At 42.3% G+C, this 22,213-nt stretch overlaps 2 protein-coding genes and 2 long non-coding RNA genes across 4 annotated transcripts; 2 read left to right on the forward strand and 2 right to left on the reverse strand.

The window, feature by feature from the left end:
* Positions 1-1,211: 1,211 nt before the first annotated feature.
* On the reverse strand, positions 1,212-16,023 carry LOC135331573 (uncharacterized). The gene is made up of 4 exons (XR_010393039.1): positions 15,789-16,023; positions 3,222-3,258; positions 3,002-3,157; positions 1,212-1,282 (listed from the first exon to the last, which is right to left on the reverse strand). It is a non-coding gene; the product is annotated as an uncharacterized LOC135331573 (long non-coding RNA).
* Positions 3,267-12,848, reverse strand: LOC135331570 (uncharacterized). The gene has a single exon (XM_064526785.1). The coding sequence runs from the start codon at positions 12,844-12,846 to the stop codon at positions 9,193-9,195; it is 3,654 nt and encodes a 1,217-aa protein (XP_064382855.1). The 5' UTR covers positions 12,847-12,848; the 3' UTR covers positions 3,267-9,192.
* LOC135332003 (uncharacterized) lies at positions 6,017-8,463 on the forward strand. Its single transcript, XM_064527308.1, has 2 exons — positions 6,017-6,025; positions 7,420-8,463. Exons 1-2 carry the CDS (start codon positions 6,017-6,019, stop codon positions 8,461-8,463), a joined length of 1,053 nt encoding a protein of 350 aa, XP_064383378.1.
* Positions 16,024-16,112: 89 nt separating the features above from the next.
* On the forward strand, positions 16,113-21,024 carry LOC135331574 (uncharacterized). The gene is made up of 5 exons (XR_010393040.1): positions 16,113-16,217; positions 17,231-17,355; positions 17,779-17,876; positions 18,739-19,482; positions 19,982-21,024. It is a non-coding gene; the product is annotated as an uncharacterized LOC135331574 (long non-coding RNA).
* Positions 21,025-22,213: the final 1,189 nt, after the last annotated feature.

The raw sequence follows: 22,213 nt of genomic DNA on the forward strand, positions 1-22,213 counted from the left end.
CTATTGTAAAAACAACTGAAAAACTCAATTTGAAATGCAAATTATTTACCTCTACTATAGTGTTGAGAGGCATTAGCAAGCTATAGCGCACGCTTGCAACACTCATGTAAGTTATGTGCATGCCCATTATATAATTTGATAACATAATTGCAAAACAACAAGCGAGAGCTAGCTAGTGACAAGCTACTGAGTGGGAGTGATAAGTGAGCATCAATAACAACGCAGAAATACAATCAATTAGTGTTTGTTTTCAAGAACGTTTGTAATTAATGTATAGAATTAGTGTATGTTTTGTTTTCCCCTTTTCAAAAGACGTTCATTCGGCCGGTTTCCAAGACACCTTTGAGGTACGGCCTTCATCTCGCTTTTTTTTTTCGAGGTATCGCCAGTAGCCATATAACCCCGCTCACATCACCATCATGTTTGCCATAAATACTGCAATTTGATTGGCTAAAGGAATTAAGTGTTCTATCCAACTTAGAAAATCATGTATATACTTACTTAGAAAATCATGTATATACTTCACTTAGAAAATCATGTAGAGATAAGAACATTCAAATCTGATTGGCTAAATACTCATGGTTGCTATGATCTAAAATGCTTAGACACTGTTTAGGAAGTTTCCACGTGATTTAGAAGTCCTCAGGGCGCTGCGTTCGAGATACTACAACCAGCCCTTTGGGCTTCTAAATCATGCAGAAACTTCCTAAACAGTATCTAACTATTGCATAATCATACCATGCAACTGCACTGTGCTGATGAGGCCCAATAAGGCCGAAACCATCTGACCATAATTATAAGGCAGATGGTCCACAGTTGTTAACATACATGATTGGTATCCTATTGTAAAAACAACCCATTTATAATGAAAAACTCAATTTGAAATGCAAATTATTTATTTACCTCTACTATAGTGTTGAGAGGCATTAGCAAGCTATAGCGCACGCTTGCACTCATTTTGTAAGTTATGTGCATGCCCATTATATAATTGACAACATAATTGCAAAACAACAAGCGAGAGCTAGTGACAAGCTACTGAGTGGGAGTGATAAGTGAGCATCAATAACAACGAACAACGCAGAAATACAATCAATTAGTGTTTGTTTTCAAGAACGTTTGTAATTAATGTATAGAATTAGTGTATGTTTTGTTTTCCCCTTTTCAAAAGACGTTCATTCGGCCGGTTTCCAAGACACCTTTGAGGTACGGCCTTCATCTCGCTTTTTTTTTTCTCGAGGTATCGCCAGTAGCCATATAACCCCGCTCACATCACCACGGGACACTGCAGGAAATAAACACACACAGTCACATTGCATTCTCATAATCGTCTTCACTCACTGTATTAACGCTCAAAAGAAATGTTTAAGAACAATGAAGTTGCCCATTGTTTTGTTGGTGTGTTCGTTAACTGTAAGGTCTCTTGCACCAGCTAGTGTGCTCATAGAGACACAAACGGAAGGAATACTTTTAGGCTACACATACATATTCAAGTGCAGCTACATTCTCACTAGCCTCGATCGCAGTCCCTCTCACTAGAGGAAGGCCTGGTAACCAACCATGCACCGTTCACGTTAAATTTTTTCGAATTCTTTACCCAACGAAAATTAACTGCTACAGTAGTAAAGTTTTTAGTACTTATGGTTACCAACGTGGTTGATTAAACTACCGTATAGCACGAAAATTTCGCGGATTTCGTGGGTTAGCCGAAAATTAAGTCCACGAAGTAGAATTACCTGTTACAAGTCATGTATGACGTAAAGGAGTAAGCAGTCATTCTGCAAACTTGTGCAACGAAATACTTTTAGAGGCCAATCCACGGAATATAAGTGCGTTGAAAATTTCGCGCTGTATGGTATTAGAAATGAAGAGAGGAGAGATAATCGCCATCACAACTCTAGGCTCATACGAGGAGCACTGATCTTTCTAGTAGCTATCAGATGGGCTAGAACCTTCAATCAAAGTTTCCACCGTATAGCAGGTTATTTTCGAGGCACTAAATGTTCGCAGATTGGCATTTCGAGGATTTATTTTCGAGGATAGATGTTCAATTGACCACACCCCTATAGTAGAAAGGCTCAATACCGGATGTAAACCAATTTTCGAGGCACTAAATGTTTGTGTTTCTGGGCCAATCCTGTTTCTGGGCCAATCCTCGAAAATAACCAGCTATACGGTAAACGGTTGCGTGTATTCCAGAACTGGTCATTTTCCTGTTTGAGAAATTATAAATTTATATATAGACGCCGCCCCAACCCCCCTGTTTGAGTGAGAGACCCGCAACATTATTGGATATTTGTTCCTGTAAATACTGACTTGACAAAGTCATACACAGAGCTACTTTCTTCCTGATAGAGTAGACTTTCGAAGTTAATATTAGATGGACGTGGCCTGTCCATTAGGCTATTGTCAGCTTCACTCCGTTCAGACGATTGTCATCCACACGGCATAGCAGGCTACGAGTAGCTATCAGCTCTTTCTGAGATGGGCTAGAAACCTTCAATCGAACTTTCTATCTACTTCCTTCCCGTTTGTTGTTTTACTGAACATAATTATACGTTGTTATCATGCGTTAGCCGGTATCTGGCTAATGGTTAGCGCACGCGCAAAGAGTCGATACCAGGCCCTCTCTTCCTAACACATACCAAGCTGCGCATGCGCAACCGAGGTAGTTAGCTTGCTACCCCTTAATTAACTATACCTAGTCAGGGTTTCATCTAGGATTAAATATTTGGGGGGAGGGAGGTTTGGGCGTGACGTAAACACGCCACTGACCACACCCCCTATTACATGAAAATGCATCTCAGTAAATCTAGTTCATATTGCACATTATAGACAGTACTAATGTATGATGTCATTATTCTACAACATTTTTGGGGGGGGGGGAGGTTCACCCCAGCCCCCCCATTAGATGAAACCCTGCTAGTACGTAATTAATAATGGAGGATTGACTACAATGCAAGTGGGTGACATGGAGTACAAGTGCATATGACAATCAACTTACCACACACACAGACGCAAGGACAGTTTTACACCTCCCCTCCTGCCAGACTTGCTGGAATTTGCAGTCTATAGCAACGAGACTGCTAGCAGGAGGAGGGGGTGCCCACTGCTCCTGTGGGATTGCCAGCCAGTAAGGCGATGATGATGGATCGTGAGACTATAACAAGAGAAAAGGATAAAGAATGAATGACCCAGCAATTTTATGAAGCATTTAAACTAACCTGTTCACCCTGAGGCAGCATCTGGGGCAGCATATGGCTGTATACAGAATATGATGACAAATTAAAAAACCGAGGACATTCGTTATTACTAGCCAGCTTAATTGCTGGTTCAATGTGTTAGTCTAAGTCCTATTTCAGAACATTCTGTACCTAACTCTCCTGCCGCTGCACTACATACACCATAATATTCACAGGCTGACCGCGGTCTGTAATTATGCCTCGGTGCGCATGAGCAAGCGAGGTATACGGTGTGTGTCTGTGTAGACTGCTACAGCTGCACAAAGATCAATGAAGTGTAAGTAAGAGTTTCTATAGGCTTCTAGTCATGTTTCCTTGGATTTTAATTCGTGGATTTGCAAAATAAAGCTTCGTTCTCGAGTTATGCATAGTTTTGCTTACTTGGAATGCCTTTTCAGAAGAGTCCGTAGCAAAACTTGTTCACCGAGTGTTGCTACTCTACTTAGTAGTTAGCTCTGCACTAGAACCGCTAGCTATTGGTAGCTGCAAGAGTGAGAAGAGAGCTGCAAGGCTCTGCTGACTTGCAGCCATTTAATTAGACTTGAACGTTTGCCATTGATCGTTAATAATCGTCGATCCTTACCCACTCTTTGAGTTTCTCGCACGCAGCAATTATTGTATCATCATGATAATTATAGTGTGTGTATAAAAGCTAGCAATTAGTATCTTTATAGCTTTGGCATCTCCAGCGAGGCATCAGCACCTGCGGTGCTTTCATTTATAAGGCAATGCGGCATTTAGGAAAGTAGGAAGATGCGATTTCCGAACCCATGCAGAGTTAGACGCTCCTGCTGTAATGTGCTCCTGGTAGCTACAAGAGTGAGAAAAGAGCTTCAAAGCTGTACTTAAGCTGTTTCATGCAGCAGCCTAGCCTCGATCTCAGCCCCTCTCACTAGAGGGTCTCATACAGGATTTTTAGCTGAGGGGAGGAAATGACAACGAACATAGGCCGCCGAAATTTTGGGAGGTCCTGAAACAAATTTGGCAGAATGATTCAATTTGGTGGTTTTTTGTTAGTCTAGTTCTCTACCTTCACCTCACATGAAAAAAATGTTTAAGCATTGCAAGAAGCAGAAAAGCTACTCAAATTGACCTAAGTGTGTGTACAGTCCCACTATGTACACTGCTTATACAGTGCCTTCAACTTTCACCCTTGATAGGGCTGAAACCTGTCCTCCCCAATTTATGGCTGGGGCCATCTAGCATGCTTAGCCAGCATTGTATAACACCAAGAGTTTATGATAGAGAGTATCGAACGTAGGCATGCTGTACATCAGATGTATGCGGAGAGTAATATCTGTCACAAGCTTGGAATTTGCACACTGACCAATCCAAGTGTGGGTGATGTCATCTATCAAGAAAGTAGATTACATCACCCTCACTTGGATGGGTTGATAGATTACATCACCCACGCTTGGATTGGTCAGTGTGCAAATTCCAAGCTTGTGACAGATACAGGAAGTCACGTTACTCTCCGCATACATCTGATACACAGTATGCCTACGTTCAATACTCTCTCTCTATCATAAACTCTTGATAACACTCTTTTGGTTCTGTACTGTAGATCAACAGCTAGATGGGCGTGGCCCGCCTCCAAAAAGGGAGACGCGTTACAGCCGCTGCAGAAAATCATGCAACACCAACCAGATCGCACCATGCTTATGTAATGCATTTATTGGCTGCTCCCCCTTCTATGCAGCAAACTAAGCTATGTGGTTAGAGGCGTGGCTAATATTAATGATATTCATATAGTTAGTAGGGGATGCAGTAGTTGGGCGGAGTCCAACCAACTGCGTGGGGTTGGGCACCACTGCAATGTCAGGTTTTGTTCCACTGCAGAAATTTTGCAGCCCAATCAGATTGCAGGGTTCAAGTGCTGAAGGCGTGGCTTATTAATAAACGAGTCAGTAACTGATAATTCTCTTTAGTCAAATCAAAATGCAACAATAGAGACAAGCCAGCTTGATCCAGGAACACACCAGGTCAGTTAGAGCTAGTGGCAAGCAAAAGTGACTTCTGCAGAGCATTCTAACTGGTTACCGCCCATTATTTTTGTTAGCCACACCCTAAAGCTAAGTACCAATGGACTGACATTGCAGTGGTGCCCAACCCCACGCAGTTGGTTGGACTCCGCCCAACTAGGGGATGCAGTAGAACGAATGCTAGATAGGGCTGCAACCCATCCCCCTATTTTGGGGACGGGCACGCCCATCTAGTCAACAGCCGGGGGCCAGAGGAGGTAAGCCAACAGGGTCACTTTTAATGAAACATTAATCATCTTGTGGGTGCTTCTTGGTATAACTATTCCTTGCATTACATCATACTAGACTACCCTATGTTTTACATGTAAAACTGAGTTTACCCTCGCGCCCCTGGGTTTATACACCACCACTAGCTTCATCCTCTTCATAATCATAGCAGAAATCAGTTGAGCTATCGCGCCCCAGACGAAACAGCTTGTGAGATCTCAGATTTAATTGCAACCTTTGACCTTTGATTGCATTCTTCGAAACCACAAGATAAGCCTTCTGTAGCTAGGGTATAAATTTTGATGTACTGGTTTGCTGCACTGGATAGAACGAGGTATAGCAAGCTTTCCAAGCAAGAAAATAAACGATCAAGAGCAACAGAGACGGTAGCTGCTATAATCCAAGCAAAGGTCACGAACCCAGGACAAGATGGGATGCTTCTTGGTATAACTATTCCATCATACTATTACACTGTGTATTACATCATAAGGTAATGTATACTGTATATTAACATAGGCACTAGGTAACATGGGTAATGTAGGTAATATAGGTAACACTGGTAATGTAGGTAACACGGGTAATGCTGGTAATGTAGGTAACACTAGTAATGTAGGTAATGTAGGTAATGTAGGTAAGGTAGGTAACATGGGTAATGTAGGTAACATGGGTAATGTAGGTAATGTAGGTAACATAGGTAATGTAGGTAACATGGGTAATGTAGGTAATGTAGGTAACATAGGTAAGGTAGGTAATGCTGGTAATGTAGGTAAGGTAGGTAACGCTGGTAACACTGGTAATGTAGGTAATGCTGGTAATGTAGGTAACACTGGCAATGTAGGTAATGCTGGTAATGTAGGTAACACGGGTAATGTAGGTAATGCTGGTAATGTAGGTAACACTGGTAATGTAGGTAATGTAGGTAACACGGGTAATGTAGGTAACACTGGTAATGTAGGTAACACGGGTAATGCTGGTAATGCTGGTAATGTAGGTAAGGTAGGTAACGCTGGTAATGTAGGTAACACGGGTAATGCTGGTAATGCTGGTAATGTAGGTAATGTAGGTAACACTGGCAATGTAGGTAATGTAGGTAATGTAGGTAACACTGGCAATGTAGGTAACACGGGTAACACGGGTAATGTAGGTAACATGGGTAATGTACATGCAGGTAACACATTATAATTAGTAATTAAGTAAGTGTTACAGTCATTATAATTAGTGTGCAATTGCTGGGAAATCAGCAAACATGCTGGTTACATCATAGATTGAAGAGTTCAATCTATGGTTACCGTATATCTTCTAATTTATCGGACACTTCTAATTACCCGGACACTGTTTTGGGCAATTTTCATTGTTCTAATACAACGGACACTCCAGTACTTTAATATTACATTTGTTCTAAATATCCGGACAATACCTTGAAAAGTTGAGTTATCATTCACAGACGGCAAGTAAGACTTAGAGTGCTGCAGTTAGATAGCTTTGAGTAGCTAGTTTTAGATAGCTAGTGCAACTATTCAGTCGTACCCTGTTCTATTAAACTTAGCTAGCTCGCATGCAGCTGCTTGCTTGTTCTAATTATTCCGGACACTTCGCATGCTCTATTCCAATTATACCCGGACAATTTCCAAAATAATTATTTTTTCCTGTCCGATAAATTAGAAGATATACGGTATATTAATTTGATGGCGACTATAGTTACTTTGATCTCTTTATAAACGAAAACGAGTAAGTCGGTGCTCTTTGTCACTATAAGGAGAGTGTAGTTTCAAATTGTGTTCATCACATTATTGCATTATTGCAACCGCTAATTATTACCACTGTTACAAAATACCTACCTATATAATGCGTAGCTATATACATGCATTACTGCATCTAATTAACTGTATTACCTATAATACATTATATACCTACGGTACCTACATTACCAGCATTACCTACCTTACCTACATTACCAGTATTACCTACATTACCAGTGTTACCTACCTTACCAGCATTACCTACATTACCCGTGTTACCTACATTACCAGCATTACCTACATTACCCGTGTTACCAGTGTTACCTACCTTACCAGCGTTACCTACATTACCTACATTACCCGTGTTACCTACATTACCAGCATTACCTACATTACCCGTGTTACCTACATTACCACATTACCAGCATTACCTACATTACCCGTGTTACCTACATTACCCGTGTTACCTACATTACCAGCATTACCCGTGTTACCTACCTTACCTACATTACCAGCGTTACCTACCTTACCAGCATTACCTACATTACCCGTGTTACCTACATTACCAGCGTTACCTACATTACCCGTGTTACCTACCTTACCTACATTACCAGCGTTACCTACCTTACCTACATTACCAGCATTACCTACATTACCCGTGTTACCTACATTACCAGTATTACCTACATTACCAGCGTTACCTACATTACCTACCTTACCCGTGTTACCTACATTACCAGCATTACCCGTGTTACCTACATTACCCGTGTTACCTACCTTACCTACATTACCAGCGTTACCTACCTTACCTACATTACCAGCATTACCTACATTACCCGTGTTACCTACATTACCAGCATTACCAGCATTACCCGTGTTACCTACCTTACCTACATTACCAGCGTTACCTACCTTACCTACATTACCAGCATTACCTACATTACCCGTGTTACCTACATTACCAGCATTACCTACATTACCCGTGTTACCTACATTACCAGCATTACCAGCGTTACCTACCTTACCTACATAACCCGTGTTACCTGCATTACCTACATTACCAGCATTACCTACATTACCCGTGTTACCTACATTACCCATGTTACCTACATTACCAGCATTACCAGCATTACCAGTATTACCTACATTACCAGCATTACCAGTATTACCTACATTACCAGCATTACCAGCGTTACCTACCTTACCTATGTTACCTATGCACATTACGTAATGTAACGTACATTACCCGTGTTACCTACATTACCAGCATTACCTACATTACCCGTGTTACCTACATTACCAGCATTACCTACATTACCAGTGTTACCTACATTACCAGCATTACCAGTATTACCTACATTACCAGCATTACCAGCGTTACCTACCTTACCTATGTTACCTATGCACATTACGTAATGTAACGTACATTACCAGCATTACCTACATTACCAGCATTACCTACATTACCCGTTGTTGAGCTCTTATCTTGGTGTAGAGGGATTCTAGACAGGCTAGACAAATTAGCTAGAGACAGGCTCCTAGCTATAGGCAATAACAACTAGTTATAGACAAATTGACTTCACAGTGTAGCTTAACCAAATTCTTAGATCGAGGAGCAAAATATCAACTGACAATACAGGTAAGGTGAGAGTAAAACGAAGTTAAAGTGAAGTGAGGCAAAAAAAGGTAAACAAAACCTTAAATACGTGGAGCAGGGCCCCAGAGGCTCGCACAACAACAAAGGGAGGAAGTGGAGCACTAACAATGAGGATTGTTAGAAAAGAGTATGATATCAACATCAAACATCAAATCATGGTTAAGGTAGTAGTAAATATTACATAACATAAGGTGTTAATAAGGTTCTAATAAATGTTAATTTAAAGTAAGGTACATTGAGCGTGAACATACCGCCGGCCAAGACCGGATGGTCTTACAAAACAAAAGAGGTGAGGAGATTTAAAGTGTTCAATTATCAAATTGTTCATCATTTGGCAGGATTACTGCGAGTTTGGTTATTGGCCGAGTATAGGTTCCGTTAGTGGTTCTAATCGTTGCCACGCGTACTAAATTGTCTTTTCCTGGGTGAACTTCGATTACGCAGGCGAGAGGCCATTTGGTAGATATTAGAGAATCTTCATGGATTACAACTAAATCACCAGGTTGAATGTTTCGAGTGGGGTGCCGCCATTTGTTAAAGCGTCCAAGTTGGGAGATGTATTCTAAGGACCATCGCTTCCAGAAGTGTCTGAGTAGAGACTTGCACAGCTGCCAACGCTTGAGGAGGGAAGTGCATCCTGTGGGGGTGACTTCTGGGAGAGCTGTCAGTGGCTTCCCAATGAGGAAATGACCAGGTGTGAGAGCTTCAATTCCATCATCATCATTAGGGAGTGGAATGAGAGGTCGACTATTGAGGCAAGCTTCAATTTGGGTCAAGAGGGTGGAAAGTTCTTCATACGTCAATTTTACATCACCTAGAATTCGTCTCAAATGAGTCTTCGTAGATTTGACTGCTGCTTCCCAGATGCCGCCTAAGTGAGGTGCGTGCTGGGGAATGAACTTCCAGTTAATCTTCTTATCACTGAGGTAGTGACTGACATTTTCTTGAGTGGATTGCATTTGTAGGAATTGGTAGAGATCTTTGAGTTCTCGAGCAGCTCCAACGAAGTTTGTGCCGTTATCACTCCAAATGAGCGAGGGGAGGCCGTGTCGAGAGATGAAGCGTTTCAGACACGCAATAAATGCGTCTGAGGTGAGGTCAGTTACTAATTCAAGATGGACTGCCTTCACTGTTAGAGAAACAAACACACAGATGTAGGCTTTGACTACTGTGGGTTTACGAACGTGTCCATATTTGATCATCAAAGGGCCAGCATAGTCAACGCCGACTTTGTCAAAGACTGAGCCAGGTGTGATCCTTTCGATAGGGAGTTGTCCAAGCATCTGAGGTTTGGGTCTTGCTGTGTACCTGCGGCAAATAATGCATTTCCTAGCAACTGATCTGACTACCTTACGTCCACCAACAATGTGATAACGTCTGGATAGGGAGGCAGAAAGTAGAGTAGGACCTGCATGTAGTAGTCGCTGGTGTTCATGTCGTATCATCAAGTGGGTGAGAGGATGTTTTCCATGTAAAATGGCTGGGTGTCGAGACTGATAGTTGGAGGTTTGAGAAAGTTGTTTTCTACCACCTACTCTGAGAATATCAGATTCATCAATAAATGGTTGCAGAGACATTAGTGAACTAGAGTTGGAGAGAGTTTGTTTTCTTTGCAGTGAATCCAGGTCAGCTGCGAAGTGAGTTGCTTGAATAACCTTGATCCAGTAATTTTCTGCTGCTTGCAATTCAGTGGTTGTGAGATGAGTCTTGATCCGTTCTGCTATATTCTTGGTTTGAGAATTTCGATTGAAACAAATGGTCCAAGCAGTAACACGTTTCAAGGAGTCATAACTTGAAAATCGATCCATAGGGATGATGGGTGTGAGATCTTGAGTGAGTACAAGTAGTGATACTTCTTTTTCATCAATTTCAGGTTTGTTTGGAGGGAGAGGTAGTCTTTCAGGCCAATTAGTTGGTGGTTCTTTAAGCCAAGTGGGTCCATTCCACCAGAGAGAGTGGTCAAGGAGTTCTGAGGGGTAGAGTCCTCTTGAGGCACAGTCAGCTGGGTTGTCAGCTGAGCGAACATGTCTCCATTTGTCAGGAGGGATGAGATCGACTATGGTTGAGATTCTGTTTCCAACATATGTCTTGTAGCGTCTAGGACTTCCATCCAGCCAATTTAGTACAATTGTGCTGTCGGTCCAGGCATGTGTGAGTGAGAGGGGAATATCGAGTACTTGTCTGATATGATGGATTAGTCGAGCCAGTAGTTGAGCTCCACAGAGCTCTAGGCGAGGGATAGTTAGCCGCTTGATGGGTGCCACCTTGCTCTTAGACATCACCAAAGCAATGTGGACACGATTAGAGGTGTCTGTGATGCGTAGATAGACTACAGCTGCATAAGCAAGTTCAGAAGCGTCCGAGAAACCATGGATTTCTGTTGAGAAGGGTTTGGACTTCTTGTCAAAGTAGCATCGGGGAATGGGTATCTGTGAGAGTAGGTGCAGTTCTGTTCTCCATTGTAGCCAGGCGTCATGGACATGTTCAGGCACAGAGTCATCCCAGTCAACCTTTAGCTCCCATAGCTGCTGCATGAGAATCTTGGCCTTGATAGTAGAGGGAGAAAACCAACCTAGGGCATCAAAAGTCTTGGCAACATCTGAGACAAGACCACGTTTTGTCAGAGTTTCCAGTGATGTGGGAGAAGGTACAGACAGTTTGAAACAATCCTTGGGAGCATTCCATTGAATTCCAAGTGTCTTTGTGTATTCTTCCGTCGAGGGCATTTCTTGAATAGACTTGGGGTCTTTGAGGTTTGCCGGCAAGTGCTGGATAGCTCGTAGATCGCTAGAGTTCCACTTTCTTAGGAGAAATCCTCCTGCAGAGAATAAGTCCTGGAGTTGCCGTTGAAGCTCAATAGCTTCTTGAACAGTATCAGCTCCTGTGAGTCCATCATCAACATAGAATGAAGTGTCCACGCTCTTGGCTGCAAGTGCGTATTCCATAGCGTGGTCGATAGCATTTTGCTTAACAGCCATGTTAGCTGCAAATGAGGAAGCAGATACTCCGAAGGTGATGCGAGTCATCCTGAAGTCAAGCAGAGGGTCCTTTGGGTTGTTCCGCCACACAAAGCGATGGAGATCGCGATCGGCAGTGGTTAGTTCGACAGCCCGATACATTTTGCTAACGTCTGTGGTGAGAGCAATTCGATGTGTACGGAATCGAAGGAGAACATCAATAAGAGGGAGGTGAATGGTAGGTCCGACAAGCAGGCTGTCATTGAGTGAGATACCATTGCTGGATTTGGCAGAGGCGTCAAATACGACTCGGAGTTTCGTTGTCGTACTTTCTTCTTTTCTCACAGCATGCATGGGCAAATAGAACGTTTCTTGAGAGGGTTTGTGCATGTCTGCTTCTGGTACACATTCAGCGTGTTTGAGATCCATGTATTCGTTCATGACAGTAGCAAATTCATCAAATTGATCCTTTGAGTGGAGAGATCGCTCGAGAGAGAGGAATCGGCGTACAGCAGATGATCTTGACTCTCCAAGAGGTTTTGTCCGAGGGTTTTTTGGAAGTGGTACGACAAATCTACCATCTTCACTTTTCTTGTGGGTTTCAGCAAAATGACGAACAACAGAGCGTTCTTCTGGTGAGTGATTTGAGACATCTCTTGGGCATTCTTCAATTTCCCAGAACTTGCGGAGAATGTCGTCACCAGAGAGTGTGATTGCATAGTTAGCTGCAACATTTGAGGGGACCTTGAGATTGTCTGTTTTGCCAGTGAGTACCCATCCAAACTTAGTTTCAAAGGCAGTAGGTGTACCAGGGGGTCCATTCCGCCGGCCTTGCAACAGCACATCAGCGTAGACGTCTACTCCCAGGAGTATGTCAATTTTGTTAGGTTGGCCGAAGTCGGGATCTGCAAGGTGTAGATTGTTGAGGTGACTCCATTTGGCATTTAAGTGAACAGGTTGAGTGGGTAGATCACAAGTGACACGTGGGACAACAATTGCAGACATTTGAAGCCTTTCAACGGGTGGACACAGAGTTGAGATTGAGAACGTGGCAACTGATTGCAAGGGAGATCCGCGAGACATACCAGTGATGCCAGAGATGCAAATGTTATGAGTTGACAATGGTAGTTAGAGAGATTGAGCCAATCGCTCGGATATGAATGAAGTAGAAGAGCCTGAGTCAAGTAGACCGCGTTGACAAACATTTGACAAGTCATGAGTAGTGTAGTTCCAGAGCCAGACTGAGCATAACTTGAGACCATTGGTGCTACTGCTAGAGCAGAAGATTCGGTAGAGGGAGGCTCTGACTGTTCTTTGTTTTCGGCAGACTCACGGTGAAGCAACGTGTGATGTGGCTTCTGGCATTTCTTGCAACGATTGTTGCTTCCACAATTCTTTGAGAAGTGACCTGGTTTGAGACAATTGAGACATACATTGCTTGAGCGGACAGTGGACAACATCTTGTCGTGAGGGAGCAACTTGAACTGCGGACAAGCATACAAGGGATGTTTCTGAGTCTTACATATCGAACAATTAGGTGCATCTGGCGATTGTGAATTCGCCACAAAGGAGGCTGCTGATTTGGGAAATGGTTTCCGTATCTGGTGATGATGTCTTCTAGGTTCACTTGAGCAGGTTTCTGAGGTTTGGGCACGAAGGTCAAGAAACTTAAGCAAATCATCGTAGTGAGGTGTTTTCTTGGAGTCTTGGCTAGCCTTTTGCCATTCAAACATAGTGTCCTTGTCAAGTTTCAATTCCAACAGGGCAGTGATGAAGGAGCCAGTGGGTTCTTCGTCCATAGCTTTGAGTGCTCGCAGATGCTGTTGAACAGTGTCATGGAAACGTCTGAGTTCTTTGCCTGATCCATCCTTTAAGCTTGGTACATCATATATTTTCCTGACGTGAGTTTGGTGTATGATACGTGGTCGATCATATCGAGCTTTGAGTGTCAATAGCTTCTTTGTACTGATTGCCTGAGTGCGATAGACCTTCAATTACATGCTTGGCTGAACCGTCCTTTAGAGAGTGACGGAGGTATACTAGTTTCTCGGTATCGGAGATGTGAGGTTGTTCATCAACTGCAATGCCAAATTGCTCCCAAAAGGTTTGCCAATGTAGCATTTCGCCATCGAATGTAGGAATATTGATTTTTGGTAGTTTAACACTGTGGGTTTCTGGGATGGAGGCGGAGTGTTCCTTTGAGCTTGAGATTGAAAAGAGTAGTTTCTTAACTTTGACTGCCATACCAAATATGTTGTCTTCCTGCTTCTGTGTGTTGCTCATGAGTGGATCTGAAGTGTCAGCAGTTATAGCGAGAATCTCGTTCCTGAGTTCAGAGAGTTCTTTCTTTAGGTCAGCCAGGTGTTCTTGGTACAGTGAGATGAGGTGAATCTCGCTACCATCATCTTTGAGATCATCAATCTTTTCGTTAATTGAAATAAGCCTTGCTTGGAATTGTGTCGAGCGTCGCTCGAGGATGCCGCGATTTGGGAGAGAATGAGTATCAACAGCAGGGGTAGATGGAGAGAGAGTTGGAGTGGTGGATCTAGCCAGATCCATTACTGTTTGGATTCTAAGACTGAGATCAGCTACATCATCATCATGTTGGTCAAGGGTTTCTTGCTCTGTTGTGTTTCTTGCTCTGTTGTAAGCTGACCTTCATCTTCAATGACATCGAGGATTGCGAAGTGACGGGTCTTGTAGTCACTGTCCAGATTCTCAAGACGTTTAGAGAGGTGTTGTGCATGAGTTACGATTGTTGGGTTGGGTTCTTTGTCTTCCAGCTCAGCCACCTTGGTAGCTAGTTTTGTGATGCTGGCCTTAATTGCACCTCTTCTTCTCTTGAGAGCTGGTAATTGAGACATAGTTAATCAAAGTCAAATTTGACCACAACTATTTCGTGGTAAAGTGTTCAATTTGCAAAAGTGTCGTGTCGATAATTGTGCACCTTTGTGCAGATACAACGATACTTGCACCTTTGTTCAGTAGAGTCGATGAGCGCGCACCCTTGTGCGGAATATACAACAATTGCGCACCTTTGTGCAATCGAGAGGTATCGTGCCTCTGCGGTAGGGAATCGGCCAGTGAGCACCTTTGTGCAACGTTGCGAGATTCGTTCGTGCACCTTTGTGCAGGCGATTGAGTGGACTGTATTCGGGTTTCGGTGTGAACGCAAGAAAGGAGCCAGTTGTCAACAATTGATCCGTGGAGTAGTTATCCGGTTCGAAGGACCAAATAATGTTGAGCTCTTATCTTGGTGTAGAGGGATTCTAGACAGGCTAGACAAATTAGCTAGAGACAGGCTCCTAGCTATAGGCAATAACAACTAGTTATAGACAAATTGACTTCACAGTGTAGCTTAACCAAATTCTTAGATCGAGGAGCAAAATATCAACTGACAATACAGGTAAGGTGAGAGTAAAACGAAGTTAAAGTGAAGTGAGGCAAAAAAAGGTAAACAAAACCTTAAATACGTGGAGCAGGGCCCCAGAGGCTCGCACAACAACAAAGGGAGGAAGTGGAGCACTAACAATGAGGATTGTTAGAAAAGAGTATGATATCAACATCAAACATCAAATCATGGTTAAGGTAGTAGTAAATATTACATAACATAAGGTGTTAATAAGGTTCTAATAAATGTTAATTTAAAGTAAGGTACATGAGCGTGAACACCCGTGTTACCTACATTACCAGCATTACCCGTGTTACCTACATTACCAGCATTACCTACATTACCAGTATTACCTACATTACCAGTATTACCTACATTACCCGTGTTACCTACATTATCTAAACACTAGGCTTATGAGTCTAGTATGATGTAATGCAAGGAATAGTTATACCAAGAACCCAAAACATAAGCCCACGTGATGTTTTAATTAGTGACCTTTTGACATTGGCGTACCTCCTCTGGCCGGGGGCTAGTGTTTAGGTGTACTATAGCTTACCAGATAATATTTTTCCATTTCCGAATGAAAAGTATTCTCTCCCACTCCATGGCCCTCTTTGCTAACTTCAAAGAAGAACGTTTCTTCATCTTCTTTGGGGGAGTTACGTTGGCCATTGTAGGGTTGAGATGGTAGTGCAGGTTGGGTTGAGACGGTAGAACTGGTCAGTGGTAGTACGTTGGTTGCACGTGTAAGAAAGTAGATACAGACAGGTGGATCAGTCCCAACCACTCCCCTGCACGTGATCTGACATGCCCTTGAATCGAGGCTATAGGGCTAGGTGGACAGTGGGGGGTCAGAGGTTAATTTTGAATTGTTGGGGGTCAGAGGTTAATTTTGAAAAAAGGCTTGCTAAAGAACATAGCCTAGCCGACTGTAATCAAGTCCCAGATCGACCAGGCTGGTATACTAGGCAATAAGCTATATAAGGTAAGTAACTAGACCTTCTGGGCCACATCTACATGATGTAAAACCAATTTGCTCGATAATAATATAAGTAAGCTTTTATACAAAATCATGCATAGATGGAATGTTGTTGCCAGATCAGAGGAGCATTTTTTATCTCCACGATGGTATCAGCAAATTTTCTTAGAAATGTTCCTATCACAAGATCACATTAATTATGTATACCGTATGGGTGGAAAATTTCGAGTGTGGAACATTTCGTGCAGTTGGAAAATTTCGCTGGTAGTAAATTTCGTGGAGTTAGGGTGTGGCACTATCTCGCATGTGTATACGAAGCCTTCCAAGGGGTTTTAATTCGTGTTCTGCAGCCACCCACGAAAAACGCGAAATTAAAGACACGTACGGTTATACTACCATATTGCGCGAAATTTTCGAGGCACTATATTTTGTGCTTATATAGCTTATTGCCTAGTATACCAGCCTGGTCGATGTGGGACTTGATTACAGTCGGCTAGGCTATGTTCTTATCCTTAATTTTCGTGTAGGATTGCTAACCCACAAAATCCACAAAAATTAAGCCCCTCGAAAATTTTCCAATTGCACGAAATGTTCCACACTCGAAATTTCGAGGCACTAATTTTTAAAGGTAAACCGCGTAAATTTAGTGCCTCGAAGATACTTTTTGCTTGTACCAATGGTACTCGCGTCTTTAGGGAGGTTACACATTTTGAAAGTGGTGCCTATTATAATACAAGCAATAATCTACCACCCCTACCTGTACATTATGTATTTCTAAAGCTTGTCGACAAGTAGAAGTGATATGTCTATTATACCAGCAATATTCTACCAACCCCTTCCTGTACATTCTGTATTTCCAAATAACTTTCAGAGCCTGAAAAAGCCTGAAAAAGTGATGCCTATTAGATTATGTCCGTCAAATAATGAAGATTGTATATCTCACTTAATATTTATTATCTAGTGGATCTTTACCGGCTGTTTTGTCTTAGTGTGACTGTTGTGCACTCCTCTTTTTTTAGGTGTTCCTAACCCTCCCTCAGGTACATGTACATGTACTATGTGGCTGAGGGTGTGAGGCTCTATTGTCAGGAGACCTGGAGGGCGGTCACACAGGACCAGGAAAGTGCAGCCAGCACATTAACAAGTGAGTGGGTGATCGCATTGCAGTCTGCTGTTAATTGTTTGAATGTGGCATTTCATTCCCTACTTTGAGTGCGCTTTAACCAATGTGTCAAAGATGTTGCCAACTGACAAAACATTACGCATTTCCACATCCTAATTGTTACTTCCCTGCCCCCTCAACAAACAAAGTAGCAGTTCCTAGTCGTTGCCGTGGTACATGTACACACGCTGGCCATTATCGAGTGCGACATAGCAATCGTAAATAGCCCCCCCCCCACACACACACACACACACACACAGGCTTCAATATCATTGAATTTGTATTACATGTACCACAATATTAGTTACATAGCCGACTCTAGTACTCCTTAAAATACGTACAATGTTCAGTTGTGACAACTGTACTGATGTTTATACATAATTATCACGACCCCCCCCCCCCCAGCTCCTGGTGAAGGCACCCACCTTAGACACACGACTGACGGCTAGCCACAGGGATCACTCGATTATGCAGGAGACGATATTGGGACGCCTACGTGCAAGGTATGCAATTACAAACCCGGGTTTAGTGAAGCCCTCCTTACCACCTACATGTACATGTTACTCCTTAAGAAAGCACATCCTAATTATTATGATGTGCATATTATAATTCTCCCGCGGTGCCTAGATTTCCTAGCTGTAAAACCTCGAAGTGGCCAATACTGAGTAGGTAGAAATACCCCTATTATGCTTTTGAGCACTGCCCCAAATTCACCCTATTATGCTTGTGGCCATTATGTCCCACATTGCAGTTATAAATACAACAGTATTAGTATTGGCATGATGTGCTCCCTACTATTTGTTCCAAAATTAGTGGCGCTATTTGTGTGGCGACAAGCTAAAAGAGTGGCGCTAATTTTGCCTCCAGTTTTGGAGAGTGCACGTGACTGCATGGCAAATACAGGAAAATTGAGTGTGTCTACTGGTTATTACTGACTTTAATAATTCAATGACAGAAAGTCTAGTCCTCTGTTCAAAGTGTCAAGGCACTCTGATATTACCAGACGAAACTTCACCAACCACTTCATCCATTTTGTTTTATACAAACAAAACACAAATTTAGGCCACTCTTTTAATTTTGCACACACAATCAGCATCAGCTTGTCGCCACACAAACACGAAGTTTAGCCCCACTACTCTTTTGAGTAGCCCCACAAAATTAGCGCCACTATTTTTAGCTTGTCGCCACACAAATACAAAGTTTAGTCACTACTCTTAGCCCCCCCCCCACACACACATACACACACATGTACACACACACCGTGCACTGTGCACAGGAAGATAGTCAGGGTCAATTAAAAGGATTCCAGATAACTTTAGTTGCATTCCAATCGTCTGCTCTTTGTTTCTTACCTTTAACCACTAGGAATTTTAGCGAGGGTGTTGGAGGTAATTAAATTCGCTGGAAGCAGATTTGAGAAGGCGCGTGCCTGTACACACACACACACTACTGACAAACATTTGGTTCAGATGAGCTCAGCCAACAAGTCACAAGTAAGTATCCTTTGTCTTCGACTTAATTCGTGGATTTACAAAATAATGCTTCGTTCTCGAGTTATAGTTTTGCTTACTTGGAATGTCATTGCAGCCTTTTCAGAAGAGCACGTAGCCAACCTTGTTTACGGAGTGTCAATTGGTTGATCATTACCCATTCTTTGAGTTTGCATGCGCAGCAAAATTAATAATGCAAACATGTTTGTCATGTATATAAATTTAAAAAAGCTTAGCTTTATGTTGTATGTAGCTTTGGCATCTCCACCGAGGCATCAGCACCTGAGGTGCTATGTATATTGCATAATCATACCAAGAGTTTATGATAGAGAGAGAGTATCGAACGTAGGCATACTGTACATCAAATGTATGCGGAGAGTAACGTGACTTCCTGTATCTGTCACAAGCTTGGAATTTGCACACTGACCAATCTAAACCTGGGTGATGTAATCTATTACAATGACTGCTACACGTACATGTAACAGTGTGTATAAACAAGTTTCTGCACTCAAGAATTTCAGCGGACAAGTAAGTGTTTAGAGCGACAGTCACATGCCCATGTTAGAGAATCCAGTGGCAGAATCAACTTACTTCTTTTTCTTGAGGTCCTGGTATACCGGTAAGCCACAAAACAAATGATACCGTAAAAAAATTATAGACAATAGATTCATGTACACAATTCTGGTAACAATAGATACATTTACACAAGTCTTTTCTTCTCAGTATTACTTTCTGCTTGTTTATATACTATTATTATATTGTCTGTGCTAGACAGTACTCGGTGCCTTTGACAAAGGTTTGCTCCCACTATTTGGCTACAGGCCATTTCAATAACATGCAGTTGCTTCAGTATCGTTGATTTAATTCTGTGATTGAATTGTACTTATCTCACAGACTACTGACTATATGCCTTCGACAAAGGTTTGCTCCCACTGTTTGGCTACAGGCCATTTAAGACGATCAGTATACACCATTAACTGTGGACACCTCTTTTTTGTGAAACAATCACATTATTATTTACCTCTTAGACTACATTACATCATCTGTAATTGATCTGATTGGCTAAAAACAGTAGATTACATGGAAGCATAATCTACAAGAAGGTACTTATTCTACAGGAAGTGGACACATATTCTACAGGAAATGGACGCATATTCTACAGGAAGTGGCAAATAATTTGCAGGAAGTTCTCAAAAGTTGGAATGAAATTTTTAGTGAAAGTGACAAGAAGATGACAAAAACATTATAAAAAACACAGAATGCAATAGTTTGTTCAGTCAATATCCATTTTTTCCATGTCCACTGTTGCTTTGTATTGCTTTTTCCAGTTGGGCATGGGCAAGGGGGGCCAGGAAGCATCAAAAACACTTTAGCAGTCGCTTGACACTTTCTATTGAGTTTTTTAAGGTTCCATGCCGGTCCAGTCTGCTCTATACCCCCCTCCACTCCACCGCAGAGCTTCATTCTTCTTCTTGTAGTGTTGCAGTCAGTTCTAGCATAGTTCTAGGTTCTTTTTACTTGTCTGTTCTTTCCAGTATCTTCAAGAAGCGTTTCACAGCTCTCCAGCTCCAAACCTGGCTTTTTATAACCACGCCTCGCGCATGCGCAATGAAGTCCAAGTTAGATAGACCACACCCACTTGTAGAATATGCGTCTTAGTAACCGCCATGGTTACGGTTAGCTTCCCTCGACTTTGCGCCTCGGGCTAACCGCAACCGCGGAGGTTACATAGACGCATATTCTACTCTTAGGTGTAGTCTATCCTATACTTCTATAACACTCTAATACTTTTGAGCAAAAGCACAAACATGACGAGAGGCATTAGCAAGAGCACGCCTGCAACACTTGTTCTTAACTGTTTTTACTGCATTATACACCTTCACCTCGCCTGAAAATGTGTGTGTACAGAGCCTATGGTCCCACTGTGTACACTGCTAAGGTTAAGGGTATAATAATACTGTGTACACTGCTAAGGTTAAGGGTATAATAATAACATGCATTTTGTGTATCTCGTCTGCTATTTTAGTATTACATGTGATATGCATAACTTGTTGATACCTACATGTACATATGACTATTCCAGAATGTGCAGTTTTGTATGCTCATACTGTGGACGTTCAGTTGACCGCCACTAGCCTGCTCTGTATGTCATAATAATTGTGTACTTACTGTACAGGTCGATGATTGGGAACAGTGCTACGAGAATGAAGCAGCTTGAGGATGATATCAAAGAACAGGAGAATGACCTCATTGTAAGTGTTGTAAACTAGCTCTAACAGCTAGACTAGTGTACAAGTTAAGGTAACTGTGCCGTTAATACAACTGTATTTATATCCCGTTGCTACGATGTTGCCAAGTGCAATATGCACCATAATGCACTAACCGCAAAGTCATAATGCAAAAAACGCCCTCTGGCATTTGACAGATTAAAATTTAATACGCATGAGAAATAACAAGTATCAAAGTAAGTCCAGCCATGCAGGAATGTTCACCACTGCTGGAGTTTCTTCTTTGTAACCGTACAGGTTTTAAAATGGTCCAAGGCTCATTTTGTGGAAGATTCTGTGTTCCTATCCTAGATCGACCTCGTGATGCATGTAGATTCTAGTAGCGGCTCTTTTTGCTGGTGGCTTGAGCTGTTTTGCAGCATTGCAGCAGTGTAGAAGCGAGCTTTCTTGGCTTGGTTATGAGGCTGAGGCGTGCTACGTCAGTGCTGCACGTGTTTTTTTGTTTTGGTAATTCTAATGTTCTCCTGTCCTTACACAGAAAAAAGTGGTTGACTCCTTCGGAAAGTTCAGGTCAGCTTTACTACATGTGTACGTACCTGACTTAGCACCTATTGGAGTGTAAATAAGAGATTGAGTTACTATTGGGCATACAGGACATGTAATGGGCGTATATACATGTACATGTATACATGCACGTACGTAGTGGTAAAGGGTTAGTAGTTATATGAAAGTGACTAGATGATAGTGATTATCAAAGGCCACCTCTGTAGCCAAAACTTTGTTCCCCGAAGGTGTCCGTTATGTAGACCACTCAAACTTTGTGCAATGCTGACATGTAACGTCTAAACAACCTCTGCCACCTCTCTTTTTGAGAGGCTTCAGTAGTTACGTATCTACCGCCCTCTAAATGCTGAGAAATTATCGGTGTTTTCTTCTGCTTCACAGACTGAGTTCATTGTAGACAGTGAGGAGTGTGCACAGGGTCAGAGACACTGTAGCAAGCCTGGCATCTTTCTCTCCAGTTTGATGGCCACTGGGACCCATCACCAGCATCAGCTCTTACCAGACAGCTGGGCAAACGTACGTGCTTTATTTTTAAAAAATGCCAGCCTTTTTTGAAAA

This window comes from Halichondria panicea, chromosome 2 (assembly GCF_963675165.1).
Source record: "Halichondria panicea chromosome 2, odHalPani1.1, whole genome shotgun sequence".
Lineage (NCBI taxonomy): Eukaryota > Metazoa > Porifera > Demospongiae > Suberitida > Halichondriidae > Halichondria > Halichondria panicea.

What these genes read in the sequence shown, in the direction of transcription:
- LOC135331570 (XM_064526785.1), bottom strand. Translation starts at nt 12,846, where the DNA reads ATGTCTGCAATTGTTGTCCCACGTGTCACTTGTGATCTACCCACTCAA.